General features: G+C 44.9%; 4 protein-coding genes across 4 annotated transcripts; 2 read left to right on the forward strand and 2 right to left on the reverse strand.

The window, feature by feature from the left end:
* Positions 1–114: 114 nt before the first annotated feature.
* Positions 115–1,581, reverse strand: E1B28_004995 (uncharacterized protein; the record flags this gene model as incomplete). The annotated part of the gene is made up of 3 exons (XM_043149533.1): positions 115–993; positions 1,049–1,192; positions 1,249–1,581. The coding sequence occupies 3 exons, from the start codon at positions 1,579–1,581 to the stop codon at positions 115–117; spliced, it is 1,356 nt and encodes a 451-aa protein (XP_043014139.1).
* Positions 1,582–2,299: 718 nt separating this feature from the next.
* Positions 2,300–5,906, forward strand: E1B28_004996 (uncharacterized protein; the record flags this gene model as incomplete). The annotated part of the gene is made up of 13 exons (XM_043149534.1): positions 2,300–2,869; positions 2,928–3,119; positions 3,176–3,355; positions 3,406–3,584; positions 3,634–3,706; positions 3,780–3,896; positions 3,952–4,080; positions 4,136–4,280; positions 4,337–4,542; positions 4,598–4,675; positions 4,727–4,865; positions 4,941–5,619; positions 5,669–5,906. The coding sequence occupies 13 exons, from the start codon at positions 2,300–2,302 to the stop codon at positions 5,904–5,906; spliced, it is 2,925 nt and encodes a 974-aa protein (XP_043014140.1).
* Positions 5,907–6,045: 139 nt separating this feature from the next.
* Positions 6,046–7,490, forward strand: E1B28_004997 (uncharacterized protein; the record flags this gene model as incomplete). Its single annotated transcript, XM_043149535.1, has 7 exons — positions 6,046–6,284; positions 6,332–6,582; positions 6,640–6,851; positions 6,901–7,080; positions 7,136–7,257; positions 7,316–7,380; positions 7,432–7,490. The coding sequence occupies 7 exons, from the start codon at positions 6,046–6,048 to the stop codon at positions 7,488–7,490; spliced, it is 1,128 nt and encodes a 375-aa protein (XP_043014141.1).
* A 791-nt stretch (positions 7,491–8,281) lies between these two features.
* Positions 8,282–9,940, reverse strand: E1B28_004998 (uncharacterized protein; the record flags this gene model as incomplete). The annotated part of the gene is made up of 3 exons (XM_043149536.1): positions 8,282–8,870; positions 8,941–9,046; positions 9,097–9,940. The coding sequence occupies 3 exons, from the start codon at positions 9,938–9,940 to the stop codon at positions 8,282–8,284; spliced, it is 1,539 nt and encodes a 512-aa protein (XP_043014142.1).
* Positions 9,941–17,030: the final 7,090 nt, after the last annotated feature.

Here is a 17,030-nt window from a genome sequence, read left to right on the forward strand (position 1 = left end):
GCCAGGCTATAATACCAGGTGTACGACTCGGAGAACGGAACGGTACAAGTTGTGAGAAAGTACCATGCGTATTTCTCTCGACGTCGCAACATTCTGTAATGCGACAGACGAGGATCAAGATTGTATAACTCGTTGTACCATTTCCTCACTCAAACCCATGTAGTTGACCGGGTCACATAACCTTTCCAGTTCCTCCTCGGAAACACCGGACCTCTTAACTTCCTGATCCTCAACCAACAGTTCCAAAAGTGGCCTGTCCTCCTTTATCGCCCGCCGACAAAGCTCATAAACAAGGTCATGAGCAAATTGTCTCCCTAACGTCTTTCCTAACCCCATCATCACCGCCTCACTAACAATCAAACCCTTTGTCGAATCCAAATTCTTCCTCATCCGCTCCGGAACCACCTCAAAACCTTCAATGATCGACAGCATGTGCTGTAATATGGCGTGTGTCATCGTCGATATCTGCGGCAACACAATCCACTCAACCTCCCAAGGCCCCGTACTCCGCTCATGATCTTCAACCATCGCATCAAACAGAGCAGCACTAAGCTGTCGGACAGTGCTGGACATCGCCGTGATATAAACACTGCCGATAGGATTTCGCTTCTGCGGCATCGTACTGCTCGATCCTCTCCCCGAATGAAAAGGTTCATAAACCTCACCAACCTCGGTCTGCATCAATAATTTGATATCTGTAGCAAATTTCGCACATGTCCCAGCGATCAATGCGAAAAATGCGCCGGTTTCGCAGACGCGATCTCGTTCAGTGTGCCATGCTATCTCCGGGGTATCGAGGTTGAGCTCTTTGGCAAGTTCTTGCTGAACTTGGAGGGCTTGACCAGTCTCGGAGAGGCTGGCGAGGGTGCCAGCGGCACCCCCAAATTCAACTACGAGTAGTCGAGGAAGGATCTGTGATAGACGTTGCTGGTGTCTTTTAAAGGTGGCGAGGAGACGGGCGAGTTTGAACCCAAAAGACATAGGAACAGCTTGCTGTAGAGACACGCGTGGGCGTCGGTGAAAGCATGTGGAATCATGCATCTCTTACCTGGAGGTTGGATCGAGCTGCCATGGGAGTGGAAGCATATTTTTGAGCCGCCTGTTCAAGTGCGGATACAATCGCTTTCACGGATTCGGAGATTAGGGAGCACGTGTCACGTAGTTGAAGGACAGTAGTGGTGTCTGTCACATCCTACTCAGTCGCATTATCAGCATCAAACATAATGTAAGGTCTATCCATGTACACACCTGAGTGGTAGCACCCCAATGAGCCCATTCTCCTAGACCAGGCTCTACCTGGTTTACCAGCCTAACGAGCTGTGTTACGAGTGGCAAAACGGGGTATCCAATACGCTGAGTCTCCGTTCGGAGCTCCTCCATGTTAATCAAATTGATGTCACAATTGTCCACAATAGCTCGTGCGGCGTTCTCTGGAATGACGCCTAGTCGTCCCTGTGCTTTTGCTAGGGCGGCTTCGAAGTCGAGATAGTGCTTGGTTCGGGTTCGATCCGACCATATTTCGGAGGAAGCCGTGGTGGAGAAGATGTTTCCAAAGATTTTTGAATCCGTTACAGTTGACATCGGGTGTTCTGGTAGTGGTGGTTTGGTCTCAACTCTGTTGCTGACGAAGAGTCACCTGAACGGTGCGTTCAATTTCCACACTTCCACACTCCCTCTAATATTTCAACGGCAACATATTCACCTACTCACCATCAGGACCGTGCCGACCGTCAGAAGTATGAGGCTATGTGACTGACCAGAATGCCGGCGGTGGGGCTGGTCTGGCAACTTTTTTGCTGCAACATTGGTGAACGAACCGAAAATTCGTAATATTCCTCTGATCTAGATAGATAAAGTTGATATGAATAACTACCTGTCAGTCAGCCTTCAAGTGGAAATCTAGCAAGACGTACCATCGCAGCACCCGGACACACTTGCTAAATTCTGCGATATTGCCAGATGTACTTGTGTTCAACCCAAATATACGGAGAGACCCTACTGGTCTCCGATTCTTCTTCACAGTAGAGGTCGGCCTCCGACTCCGAAATAGCCGTTGATAGCGCGTAGTACCACCGCGAGCGAATAATGAAGCGTTGATGGTTGAATCGTGTCTACGAGTCATGTGCATGAACCACGACGTGCAAGGAGCCAGGCGGTTTTAAGAGGACGGCCATCTTGACGGTAGTAATGGTACTGGGCAGACCAAGGAAAGACAACTTGAACGTCTACGCGCAACACATCCACACTTGAAGAAGTTCCGGAGACAGGAGATGAAGAAGAGGATAGGGAGGCCCCGCCGATGAAGAAGAAGCGACCGTCCAATGAGAGTAAGTTGGGGAGTGATGTTGATGGTGGGGATGAGGAAAATGAAGACGAGGAATACGAGGAAAAGAAGCCGCCGAAGGGTAGGAAAACTACAAGGAAGGCCAGTGGAACCACGACACGACCCGCACGTGGCTCAACACGCTCAAGAGTTGCCAAAAAAGCTACGCCGGAGGTGGAAGTCGACGAATCAGAATCCGGTGGAGAACCTGAACTCGTGTCCAAAGCTTCAGAGGCCATGGATGATGATAATGAAAACACAGTGCCAGTCCGGAGGTCTCGACAGGGACTCCTAGCGAAGAAATCTGGTAGATCGAAAACTGCGAAAGTTGCTACTTCGGAAAAACAACCAGAAGTTATGGAAGAGGAAGAGGAAGAAAAATCTCTATTCGATCCTCTACCACCCGCTTCCGTTCCTATGGCTCAGCCTCAGACGACCGTCGCACCAGAACCCGAGGGGCCGAAAGCTCGACTAGTCATCCACAAGTTGGTTTTGGTCAACTTCAAGAGCTATGGGGGAAGACAGGAAATCGGGCCGTTCCATGAAGTACGTGCTTTGTCTCTCTTAAATCGTTCTTCCACTTCCTAATGTAACACGAGCTCAGTCATTTTCATCCATCGTGGGCCCCAATGGTTCCCGAAAATCGAACACTATCGATGCTTTACTCTTCGTCTTTGGCTATCGAGCAACGAAGATGAGACAAGGAAAACTCGGTGAATCGATTCACAACTCAGCAAGATATCCCGACTTGCAGGAGTGTAGAGTTGAAATCTATTTCCGTGAAATCACTGATTTGGTACGCATTATTGATTTGGGCATTTTCACTAACTGACATTTTTATTTCTTGCTAAGCCTGGTCCAGACGAATTCGAGATTGTACCAGAGTCGGAACTTGTCGTTGCGCGGCACGCTTATAAGAACAATACCAGTAAATACATGATCAATGGAAGGCAGAGTTCCTTTACCGAGGTTCAAACTCTGTTGAAAGGAAGGGGGATCGATTTAGATCACAAACGTTTCTTAATTCTCCAGGTTTGTTCGAATACGTGTCTGCGTATAATGTTAACTAACTATCTCTTCAGGGCGAGGTTGAATCCATTGCCCTCATGAAACCCAAAGCAACCTCTGAACATGATGAAGGTCTTTTGGAGTACCTCGAGGACATTATTGGGACCGCGCACTTCAAAGAACCCATCCAAGAAGCAATGGATGAGTTGGAGCGATTGAATGACTCGCGGCAGGAGAAGCTGACACGGCTAAGGTAAAATTTCGTAGACAATGTTCACATTCGATTAATCATTCTCGTCTAGATTGGTAGAGAAGGAGAACTCTCTGGAAGCCAAACGTAAGGAGGCCATTGAATTCCAGAAGCTGTGGAAACGAGTGTGTAAAGAAGAAGAGCATCTTGTATCAGATATACGTTGGTCAAGCGTTGTCGTCGGCGGTGAAACTTGAGGCTCGGCTGGAGGAATTAGAGGAGGAACTTGAGCAGGAGAAGGCCAAGAATAAGGATGATGTAAATCATCTGGAGCTGCTGGAGAAACATTACAGGGATAGGGAAGCAGCTTACAAGGTACGCGGGAGCCCTGCAGATACATAGTCACCGTATTCACAGCAAGATATCACAGGAACTTCAAAAAGCTGCAACTGCAGCCCAGAAAGATTTAGCAGAGCAGGAGAAGAAGGAAGTGGGCGTCAACGAACGTAAGAAACACGCCGAGGGGAAGGTGAAGAAGCACAGCAAACTAGTGATGGAGGTAGGTTCCGCCGCATTGAGTTTCGTTCGTTGATCTGCTCACCGGGGTACCTTAGGAAAACAATTCTCTCCGGTCTGCAAAGCAGACTATTGAAGATAGTACTCAGAGGATCGAGAAGGGAAAGGACAAGCTGCAAGAACACGAGGAGTCTTTGGTCAAAGAGGAGAAAGCGTTGGCAAAGATTCAGGACTCACTCAAAGGTGGGTGAGCTTCACACAAAGTTTAATAGTCACTGACTTTTCCACGCCTTGCCCAGATAAGACTAAAGTCTACTACGACCAAAAGGAAGTCTTGCAACGTGAACTGCAACCTTGGAATACCAAGATCAACGCTACGCAATCTGAGTTCGACATTGCCACGAGTGAAAGGGACGCGGTTTTTAGCAAGGCAGAGCAGGCTAAGCAAGCCCAGGAAGAAGCGGACATGAAGTTGGAGACTCTGAAAAGTGAGATGGAACAGAAGGTAGGCCTATTTTCCCTTCTAACATGACTTACCCGTGCTCAACCTCCTCCCACAGGTTGAAAGGCAGGCACAGCTCAAGGCGCAGAAAGTAGGGCTGGATAGAGACAAGGAGGCTTTAGCTAAGAAAATTCAGGTACCAACTTTTCTCCTAAAATATTTCCGTGTACTCAACCGATTCTTGAAGGATACACAAGAGGACGTAGGGAAGTGCAACCGTAAAGTTGCGTCGTCAAACGCGAAAGTTTCGGAAGCCAAAGCTTCGCAAGCGGAAAACAGATCGCAGAATCGAGTGTTGACTGGTTTAAATGGGCTCAGAGATTCGGGTAGGCTTCAAGGATTTTATGTGAGAGTTTGTGTTGTGTTTACGGCACGGAGAGTCCACTAAACTCATTTTCAAGGGTCATCTCGGAAGCCTTGGACCATACCAGACCAATACGACGTTGCAATCTCTACTGCTTGCCCCCAGCTACATCACATGGTCGTTGACACAGTCGAACAGGCGCAACAAGGCATTGAGTACCTTCGCACAAACAATCTCGGTCGAGCGTCCTTTATGGTCCTCGATAAATGTCAATACCGACCTGAAGCCATGCAGCAAAAACCGACTCCGGAAAACGTCCCAAGGCTTTTCGACCTGATCGCAATAAAGGACGACAAGTTCCGCCCAGCGTTCTATAAGGCACTTGCGGACACCTTGGTTGCACAAGATGTGACGCAAGCGAATCGTATCGCTTTTGGTGAAAAGCGATGGCGCGTTGTCACCTTAACAGGGCAATTAATCGACCTCTCTGGGACTATGTCTGGCGGCGGAAGAAATCAAGCTAGGGGAGCCATGAGTTCCAAGTTTTCCGCGGAAGCAGTCAGACCGGATGTGATGAGAAAGCTGGAGAAAGAGAGTCAGGATGCTGAGGTCGAGCTACAGGAGAAGATGACCGAGCTGAAGAGTGCCCAGGACCAACTTAGTGCGGCCAAAAAGAAGGTGCCAGAGATTGAGATGGAGTACGTGAAACTGGGAATGGAGATTCAAACAGGGAAAACGAGGGTCGCAGAAGCAGAAATGACAGCAGCGGCATTAAAGTGAGCGAAAAAACAAACGCTCAAAAGCTACTGACCTGACTTTTTTCAGGAAGCAAAACAAGTTTGATGCGTCAGCAACCGCTCGTATTGCAGAGTTGGAGAAGTCGATAAAAAAGGCCAAAACAGAGTTGGACCGCCTCACTGAAAAAGCCGAAAAGATCAACGCGGAACTCAACAAGATCGACGAAAAGATTCTCGAAATTGGGGGTTCTAACCTGATGGCGCAGAAATCGAAAGTCGATGGCCTGAAGAATTATATAGACCTCACGAACGACGCGATCACCTAAGGCTGAAGTTGACAAATCGAAAGCCGAGAAGGACGTCGTTAAATATGCCGCATCAGTCGCGACTAACCAGGCATTGCTGCAAGATGCTGAAAAGGAGTCGAAAGAGCTCAATAAGGAAGCAAATCAAGTAGCGGAGTATATGACTGGGCTAAGGGCCAAGGTGGAAGCTGCCAATGATGCAGAAGAACGCTCGAAAGATGATCTCGACCAGCTCTGGGAACAGCTCGAGTTGAAGACGGAAGAAGTGCAGAAGTTCAGGCAGAAAGAGGCCAAGATTCAATCTCAGATAAACGATACTGAGAAAGAATACACCGAAAACGAGGGCAAGATCGCTCATTGGCAGGCCGAACATGATAAATTGAGATTGAAAGAGATAGAGTAAGTTTCCTCCACGCTGACCATGCCTGCTGCTTATGATCTTGTAGTGACGACAACGACGGTGATGAGGGCGATGACGATGAAGCTAGTGAGGATAGCGTTAAGGAAGGCAAGGGAGACAATCAGGTGGACCAAATGGACGTCGATGATGGTGACGAAGGCATCAAAGCCGAACCAGATGCTCCTACGAGGAAGAAAAAAGCTCCCGACGACCCGACCAAGCCACCAGAGCTGTCTGAGGAAGAACTCAAGAAGTTCAAAAAACGAGATTTAATGGTTGATATCGAGTATCTAGAAGGTAAGGGCTCGTGTGTAGTTGTGCCGTTCTTACTTTCTGATTGTTTTTGTTCTCCAGATAAAGTGAAGCGTGCAAGGCCTAACTTGAACGTCCTCGACGAATACAGGAAGAGAATGGATGAAGTATTCAGCCGACATAACGAGGTCGAGAAAGTGACTAAGGAACGGGATGACAAGAAGAAACAGTACGACGACCTTCGAAAACAACGTCTCGAGGAATTCATGGCGGGATTCAGCGCGATCTCTTTGAAACTGAAAGAGATGTATCAGGTACAATTCAAGCAACATTTTTGTTATCCATTTACTCCATTGACTATAGATGATTACTATGGGTGGGAATGCTGAACTGGAGTTAGTCGACAGCATGGATCCTTTCTCTGAGGGTATCATTTTCAGTGTCATGCCGCCGAAGAAGAGCTGGAAGAACATATCCAATTTGTCGGGCGGTGAAAAGACACTGAGCTCCCTTGCTCTCGTCTTTGCCCTCCATGTTTTCAAGGTAACACTTTTTTCACTTACTGCCTGGATTTCAACGATATACTGATCATTGTCAGCCCACACCTTTATATTTCATGGACGAGATTGATGCTGCCTTGGACTTCCGCAACGTTTCGATCGTCGCAAACTATATCAAGGACAGGACGAAGAACGCTCAGTTCATTATCATTTCCCTTCGGTGCGCAACTATGATCGGACCGAAAGACTTAGACTAACCAACCCTCCCCATCTCATAGTAACGACATGTTTGAGCTCAGTCAGAGGTTGATTGGTATCTATAAGACTGCTAACGTAACCCAAAGTAAGTGTTACTTCTGCGGTCAGAGAGGAAGGTTGTTGACTTCGCCTTCAGGTATATCTATTGACAATCATGCTTTGGCCGCACGGCCAGTAGCCGCCGTTCCGTCATAACGGCCTCTTCTTGGAAGATCGAGTAGATCGAGTAACTCGAGTGTTGTACTGTGTAATTCATGTCCTTTGTAATTTCTGCCTTCCCTTACCTTTTTCGGTCAATGTCGTTTGTTTGGTCAATTAGTGAAGTCAGACAGTAGGCAATACGTTTATTGTCGAAAGCGTCACACTGACAGCCGCGGCGTGTGCAGTGTGCACCCTATAAAAAAGAAACATACTGCATGAGTAGTGTTACTGGAAATAATTTTTTCATAATTTTAATAAAATGTATTCGCCGTGGCATGGCTTGTTGTTGCTCACTTCGAATCTCATTCAATCTGTGATGTGGACTTTCAATGTGCGGGGGTTTTTTATTAGTACGACAAGTTCCATGTCGTCTCTTTCGATCCTCCTTCAAGCCTTCATGCCACTGTCGATAGCACGTAGAACAATATAAACGGCGCGTCTGGCCTTCTAATCTGATCAAAACTGGAGGCATGACGAGAGTCAAAAGTGAGAGCTGGATGGAGGGTGTAGTTAACGCAATTGCAAAATCGACCATTGACTGAAAAGCTTCAATGTCGTCGAATTACAGTGCAAAAAAAAAACTGAGCTACATGAGCTCTAGATAGTAGCGTCGAGTATGCCAGAATTCGGATGATTTGACTGAAGCAGCTACGAGGCAGAAATGTGCTAGGTCGAGGAGCGGAATCGAAACGGCAAAATTGCAAACATATACAAAAACCGACAGGAATGGGCCAACGCGAACCTATAGGATTGCTCTCTCCGTTCGTAATAAAATACAACATAAATCAATGTGAAAGACGTTTCATTGTTTCCTGTTCTATACGCTGCATAACCCGGGCCTCCATGTGCTCCAAGTTCTCCGAGTGCTCCCCATGTACGTCATGGATTGTTATGCCTTGTGACTCGATGCTGTTGTCAGATAACCGCCTGGCTATTTTTTGACTGCGAGCAAAATCAACGAATTCCCGGAAGAGCAACTTCTGAAGTCGATGAGCTAGCATGGGTTTGATCTCAGGGTTGGAAATGGAATCAGGGTAGACCCATGACCGGTATATCTTGCAGTGAGTGCCAGATGTTAGCCAGATGGGAGACTGAGAGTTGCCGTTGATGAGTCTCATCAGCTCAACGCACGCCGTACAAGATAGTTTGGACAGCCCCAAAAACGGGTAAGTGGATGACGCCAATCCATGTTGCTGGAGATGTAGTACAAGCGCAATCTCCGCGTGGATTGTGAAGTGACGTCTACGTTTGTTGTTGAGGTCAGTGAGCCTGGGGAGCAACACAAGATCGATAAAATCTGTTGGGTCATTGAGTAGGTCGTCAGGAAGGGGCGAGTTGGAAACAACGTAATTCATGATCTTCACTAGGTCTGTTCTGGTGAAGATGATGGGTGAGCGCGTGGGGGGGGGAGTTGGGGACCTGGTGAAAGACAATGGTGCCAGACAGGATGCGGCTCAGCCGTTTAGAGTATGACAGGTTAATCAGGTATGCCGTCGACTGGAAAAGCTTGAATACTTTGGGTACCCATCGGGCAAACTCTGTGTCGAGGCCTAAAATCCATCAGTTGCGGAGAAGGAGCTGAATAATAGCCATGACTGACCAGTCTCCTTGAGATACGCATCTAGGGCCTTCAGCTTTTTGTAATCGCCTGGGTTATGATCATCAGGGAGGTTGTGCTTCGTTAGCGACGTGTAGGAAACGAGGAGACTGTTGGATTCCTGTAGGGTGAGGAGAGCGTCCGGTTTCTCCTCGAGGGGCAAGTCGTCGGCCCGTTGTTCTTTGGCGAGGTGGGCTTTTCTCTTGTCGATAGTATCCACAAGTTCTTCCACTTCCTCGAGCACTGTGCACATGAGCAGATAATCTTTGACACTTTTATCTCCCAGCGCGTTCTCGGGATCACGCCTCATTTCATAGAGGCGATTCACAGTTGCCTGCAGGTAAAATTTATTCTGGCCTTTCTGAACGCGATGAATGAATGTACCCAAGCAGAATTGGTGAACGCGCCAGGAAAGGGTTTGTAGGAGGCGATAGTCTATTTTATAAGGAGGTGGGGACTCTTGGATTACGGGCTGCGCCGCAGAACGTAGTTCATCGAGAAGATAGGAGAGATGTGCGCTGGTATTCGAAAAGATGTATTCATCCCAAGTTGTATCGTTGAATGTGAAGTAGATGTGAACACGGAGCCCCTGTTTCTGATCTTGTTGGGTTAAGCGAGCTGCCACAGCTGGAGGATTCCGGTGGTATTTCGCTATCACGTTCGCTAGGGCGCCGATGAGGGTTCTGACACTCTTTTGTAGACCCTCGTCCATCTCCAGCGCCAACTGGAGTGGTTCAGGGCAACTTTCGGTCTTGTCTACGTCAATTGGATGGCGAGGATCATCGCGAGAAGAGTGATGAAGGAGTTCAACATAGAGTTCAGGATTGTCCAAGTCGTGTTTCGACATGGTGGTGCTTCTGGGTGCATGGGATTGTTGACTGTGCAGAGCTTGGCAACGTTAACACCCCACGTCAGGCGTCACGTGCAGGTTTCGGCGCCAAAGCTCTTTTTTTTCTGTTCCGAGTCCGAGGAACGAGGACGAGGCTGTTGCTTTTTTTGTCATGCTTTCTTAAGGGTGAAAAGAAATTTCCTTTTATATTCATTTTTGGCCCACCTTGCACTGCAACCACCATGTTCCCATACATAAACAGTTTTTCGTAGATAATATGTACAGTATATCCAATAATATAGTCTCTTATAAACCTGGCTGGCTGTGCTAGGTTGATGTCAATTCATAGGGATTGATTTGTGCGTTAATCTTCAATATGAAAGAACAAGAGAAAAGAAGGGAAAAAATAGTTCAATTCTTGCATGAACTGCTCAATTATCTCAGCTTCTTCTTGTCTTCGTCAGGATGTATTACAATCTTATGCTTCAGGTCAATTTGCACTTATAAACGTCAATTGAGCCTTGTTACATCTCCAGCCTGCGAGGCTCGAGAGGGGGAAAAAAATCTTATCGATTGGGCTGATCAGATATCGGAAATCCAGCCCAATTTACTGACCATCTCTTTCACGGAATATTATCCCACAGGTCTGTCAGTACCATGTTCGGCCGCACTCTGTCTTGTGTTGAATGTTGACACATTGTCACCCTACTTCTCAATACTTCAGCTTGCAGGTTCATGAGCTGAATTGGAAAAATGACATTGCAGCTCCAACTCACTGTATACTTGTGAATTCAACTGAACACATAACATCAATGTTCCGATAGCTCAGACTTTGGACTGGATTTTGGGCAGTGTGAATATTGGATAGTGCGGTATGCTCCATATAGTCTATTTAGGAAACCAAGTTCTAATATTACTGCAGGTGAATTAGGATATAGCAAAAGAACTGGAACATACAGTCATTACAGTCATTATTTCACACCAAAATTGATTTGGTGTGCTGTGTGCCAAATTTTATGATGGCTCCCCTCAAAAACCCCCCTCCCCATCTTCGTGGATGGCAGGAAGGGGATTTGCAGTTGATTCGCACAGAAGTGCAGGTCTTCAAGAGGTTACAGCAAACAATTAAAGTCCTTCAACGCATGTACGTTTCTTGCGCTCTGTTTTGTGGATGAAAACCTCTCATTCTTCTCCAAAGCAGAAGTCCAAGGTTTTGGAATCATCACTGGAAGATGAGCTTAGCATGGAAATGACAAAATCCAGATCCGCTATCCACTATCCACTTCCTGCCATACGAGACGGTTACTAGCACACAATGCCAACGTAGTCAGGTGCGTCACTGTATGTGGTGATGACGGATGTGTAACGAGGTATAATAGATACCACTGCAAGCAACAGTCATCATTGGTGAATAGGGTAGAGAGCCGTCTCTGTATACAAGACTGTAATGGAGTGATTCCTGAGGCCTAACAGACATCAAAGGAAGTTAACCTGGATATCAACCAGCTTCTGTGGGCCAGTATCCTGACATCTAGCGCCACTTCAACTGATGCAGGACAAGAGGAAAGAGCACCAGCGTATATCTGTCGAATAAACCAAGCAGGATTGCCCTCGTTACCTTGGACTTGGCACTGCCAGCGGTCCCCCGCTGGCCCACATACCGCAATGTTATCTGCAGATTATAATTAATGTGTTACAAGCAGTCTAGTGCTAATATACACAGGTGTGCACACCAGTCCAACCCCTTTCCTTCTGTCACGAATTGAACACAAACCTACACAAAATACAATAACGCAGTCTTCCTTGCTTCGTGTCACATGTCAGGGCCCAATAAATTCTAATAGAACGTTCCTAGCCTAACTCCACAGTTTCTAGAACATTTGTCCATTAAAGGCCGTGTCACAGGACAATTTGGAGTCCCACCTTTTTCTTTATGTCGTCATTTACAGTACCTACACTATATCACCAGGAATCTCCGAAATCCCCAAAACTCCCACCGAAATCCCCAAAATTCCTGCCGAAGTCCCTGAGAACTCCGGACTTTTTTCGGAATTGCTCCACTACTAAATAGTCATTATGCTCTGTACATAGCCTCTAGCAGTAAGCACATAGCCCTCTATACAGTTGTAGCAGTGCTATTCACAGCCATAGTTATATAGAATATTCTATAGAATACTATTATTTCCTGTATAAAAGGCCATTCAAGTTGTCCCCACTCATTAGCCTTATTATTTTGTATCTTTTGTACTTTGTTGTACTTTTTTCCTCTCTCTCTCTGCAGTTGTAGTTTTTCTACTTGCTATCCTCAGCTTTCCTGTGTGCCTTGAGTGCTCTTGCTCCTGCCATTAGTATTCCAAGCTTCAATAGCTTCCTTCAAAGTCCTTGAATATTATTATATTCTTGTACTTTCAGTCTCTTGCCAGTCTCCATATTTTAAAGTCCTTTTATTAGTACTACTAAGTACTAATAAGCCTTGCCTGTCTGTAAGTTCTTTTAGCATCCATTTTGCTTTTCAATCTCCCCTTTGTGTTGTGTCAGTTCGTTCTGCTTGCCGCGTAAGACTTAAAACCTCACTTGTTGAGTGCAGTGGTTCTAGGGTAAACCGTTCGTTTCACCTTCCTTCTCTGCCCAAATCATTGGTGAGCACCTGAGCACTTTGTTGTGTGTCACGAACTAGGTCACGCCGCACCCCATTGCCCCCGATTCTCCTCTGATTTCCCCCTTTTAGCTCTTGGACCTCCTAAATATGGTTTACGGACCCTTTAGTTATTCCGTATATAAGATATCATGTATTCGTTGATTCCTTAGTTGAATCAACTCTCACATTCTTTCCCTTTTTCCCTTGTCTTTAGGCTCTTCTGAGAGCTTCCGAGTGATTGATTGGATTCCCGTTCGTTTGGCCTGGTTGAATTCTCACATTGTGTAGCTGGTGCTATAGGTGTGATGTGTGAGTAGTATAGTGTATCGTTAGTCTGAAGACCTGTGGTAGGTAGCAATAGCAAAAATAAGAATAAATAGAACGGAGTGAGTCGTATCCATGAATGAGCATGTTTGGGTTGTGCCTGTGCACAGTCAGTACTTCAGTCTGGGCTACTATGTGTTCGAAGCCAAAGCTCTTTGACAAGGCTCAAATCAGAGGATAAGATAGTGCAGTGAGATAAGTGCTAGTTCTAAGCTGACGCTAATAGGTGCTGGGAATGATATATCAACCTCTATCCTAAAGAACAAACCAACCTATCAGTGCTATGTGTAGCACTGACAAATCAATCAATCCTCAACAATATAGCTATCCCAGTTGTGAAGAGTCTATCACCACTCAACACCCCAGAAGAATTGCAAGGGTGGAAATGCTTGTCAAAGGGTACACTTCTTATCTCAAAAAGGGTAATACTAAAGACTAGAGAAAGCTAGCTTTTAGTTACAGCTATCTGTGCTATGCACTTGAACAGCTAGGGGGTTTTGTATTAGGGTTGCTTTGGGTCCAGTGGACTTAGAATGGAGAGTGGAAAGCTAGGGGTCCTCTGTGGACTATGAAACTCAATACGAAGATTGTTCTCTGAATAACTCTGAAGGTCTCTGAACTGTTCTCTGAATTGCTCGCTCTTATCCAATCTCTTATCCAATCACTGATTTAACAGGGCAAATCTAATCTCTATTTGGAGGCTATGCACGGGCAGTTGCTCCGAAACTTTCCTACACACTGGCAGTACTTGCTTGCCTTAACTACAGATACAGGCCTGGTATATATACAATTTCTACACTAGCTTACAAATCGTCTTCGGGCTTGGCTGCCCATGCTGGGTTCTTGCAGGCAATGCTATCTAGCTGCCTTCTTGCTTGCTAATACCGCTAGTATATGCTTCTAACTTTGCTAGCTCTTTCTGCCAGGCATCTGCACACAGTCTGGAAGAGTCTAGCTCTTAACGTTATCACGGGTAAACTCTACTAGTACCTAAATAAACGCATTTTTAACATTTTTATATGTAATATAATCAAAATGGGAACATAATATGAGGATTAGAGCAAGCCCAAGCTGCTAGTCAAAGCACGGGTCTATTTGCGGGTTATCTGAAGTACAAAAAGTAGGAATTACCTTATAGACAAGAGTCTTCAACGTTCCGAAACATGTAGGAACCGGTGAAGCAGCCTTTTAAAAACCTTCGTTTATTTGCATAGGCCTTGTCTCACTCGCAAATACTTGTAGCAAATATGGGGACACTTGATTTTACTATCAATTTATTGATTTCTTCGATATTGGTTGAAAAGACAGAAACAACTCTTAGAAGTACATCTGGAAGTAACAATCGGACAGATGTAACTATCTAAAGTCCACTTCGGACTTAAGGAACGGAAACAATGCCAGTGGCTGTAACTTACAGCTGGAAACAAGAAAAGGGGCGGATGTTGTCGATGTCCAGTCAGAAAGGATATTCTACCAGGAAAGAACCATAGAAACGATCCCTGGAATGTAGATCGAACAGTTTTGGACTATTCCAGATCGGATAGAACAAGAGAGAACAAGGGAGCACATGGGGACTCGCCTTGGAAACAAAAAGGGGTTAGGATGTATCCACATGCAAATGTCAAAGATATCCGACTTGGAACAGGAATAAAGAAAATATGAGGAAAAGAAATAAGGAATATTATATTCTGGACAGTTTTATATCTAATTGACATGTACTATACCTGATCAAGGGTACTTTGGTATCTCTGAAAGGGATTTCTCTATATTTTCGACTTTTTACCATATCTTCGACTTTTGATTATTATTTATTCGAAAAAGCGTATATAAGGAAGAGTGATAGCAGCAGTATTTTCCCCAGTAACCTACGACAGAAGCCTAAGTGCTTTCACTAGGGGACTCTGGCTCATACTTTGCCCCACTTCTTCAAAGTTGGTGTTTGTATTTGGAAAAGATTAGATTTGAACTTTGAATTTGATTTGAATTTGTTGCCACTTTGGTACTTTGGAAACTTTGAACTTGTAGAGTTGCTTTGACTCGAATTTGAATTGAATTTGATAGTTCTATTTGAACTTAGAAAGAATTGAACACCTCCTCGAAGTAGTGAACTTCGTAGAAAGCCTTTGTCATTTTGACTTGTGAACACAGAATTTAAATTTGTTTTGAACCATATAAAGCCCCAGCTTTGAAGTCCTATCTTAGAGTTCTCAGTGAACCTTGCTGAGAGCGTCCATTGATACCGACCTCCACAAATCAACTACACTAATTACTAGTGTTGGGTTTGGTTTTGTGCTAATAACACTTGGAACGTCCTACTAATGGGACTGGAAAACACACCTCAAGCACAAAGTGCATAAACCAACCACACCAAAAGAGTGTTCTTAGAGTATGGGGTGGAGGTCGGTATTCTAAGGCTTTAGTTTGCACTAAGAGGCACTAAGAAAGAGAGAATATAGGGTTATTCTGGTCTTTAAAGTTCAATCAAGTTTCTATTCCTTCTTATCAAATGACAAGACAAAACACTAATTCAATATTTCAACAATAAGGATTCAACAAAGCTTTTCTCAAGACTTTGTGAAGTTCAAGTTCAAATTTCTGATCAAGTCCAAATGCAATTCCAATTCAATATAAGTCCAAATTGACTTCAAAATCCAAGTTCAATAACAATAACAATCCAATCAAATCCAAATTGCAATAGGTCCAAATCAATCCAAACAAAACACAGAACACCAAACTTCGACGAAGTGAGGGGCAAAGGTAAAATCCTTGAGCTAGCACTAGTAGGTGAACTGCATCTCTGCTCATAGGCTGCTGGGGGAAATTTCCTGCTACCCTCCCTCCTTATATACACTTTTCTAAATAAAAATAATAAAAGTCCGAGATATGTAGTAAACTTGAGAATAATAATAAAATCCCTTTCAGTCGAACAGAAACTTGCCTAATCAGGTATAATACAAGAGATTGTGCCAGAAACCATGAATAAAATAATAAGCCAAGAGTCCCCTGTCAGTATCCATGTTACAATGACAGAGCCTAGACTTCCCGAGGTCTCCAAGTTGCCCACATATCCTTGGAAACATATCTCCTATGTCACCATTGTCCTGATGTCCTCTAAATAAGGAAAAGAACCAGTCACCATCCATGACATATTTCCTGTGTTCCTGTCTCCAGTAACAACCATCACGTCAACCTCACGAGGTCTAGATTTCCTTTATTTCGGAATGTTGTAATCCTTTCCTTTTCCTATGACTTCATGGGCATCGGATATTTCTATCCTAAGTCCGCATGTAGGTCCTTTGTCCGATATATTCTTCGTTAATTCCTTTAAGTCTGAGTTGTCCAACAATACTTTGTGAAGTCAAAGTAAAGTGTTCAATAAATTCCCTATGTTTGCCCCAAACATTCTGCAAGTAAGACAAGGCCTTCTATTCAAAATACGAAGGTTTTTAAGAGGCTGCTTCTTGAAGTTTCTACCGTTTTCGAAACCTCGCGAAGTCTCTCGTCTTCCCGATTCTGTACTTTTCGTACTGCTAAAGTCTCACATAGAGGCTTGTGCTTTGACTAGTAGTTCGGGCTCACCCTAGTCCTACATTCCCTTATTTTATAACTCAAATGTTAATAAAATGACTAAAAATGCGCATATTAAGGCTAAATCTGATTTTCAGCGCGATAGCGCACTTTGTGCTTGGAGTGTGTTTTGCTGCACCTGGTAGTAGTTTTTAGTGCCATTAACATTACTGGCCTCTATTCATCGGTTAGTCTCTTAGCGAGAACTCATATGGTTTGGCACTAATGGGCGAGGTATACCACTCAAGAGTCAACCTAATATCAGAGCTACGGGAGTAGCACCAACACCAAATCAACCCAAAAACTAGTAAACCTCTGTCTAAAGTCTATCAATAACTCTACACACCAGGAAAGATTGCAAGGGTGGACTGCTTGGCAAAGGTTACACACAAGATCACAGTCTCAATATCGTATGAAGGTCTTATGAAATCAATGTGTAACTGCAAGTGTAAAACACCACAGCTACGGGGATTCTAGGGTTTGTAGGGGCTCTGTTTATTGTCCAGTGGACTAAGTGGGACTGTGAATTTCGTCTACGGTAAGACTAATTTGAACGATTGGAGACTATTGTCCTCGACG

Source organism: Marasmius oreades, chromosome 2 (assembly GCF_018924745.1).
Source record: "Marasmius oreades isolate 03SP1 chromosome 2, whole genome shotgun sequence".
Classification (NCBI taxonomy): domain Eukaryota; kingdom Fungi; phylum Basidiomycota; class Agaricomycetes; order Agaricales; family Marasmiaceae; genus Marasmius; species Marasmius oreades.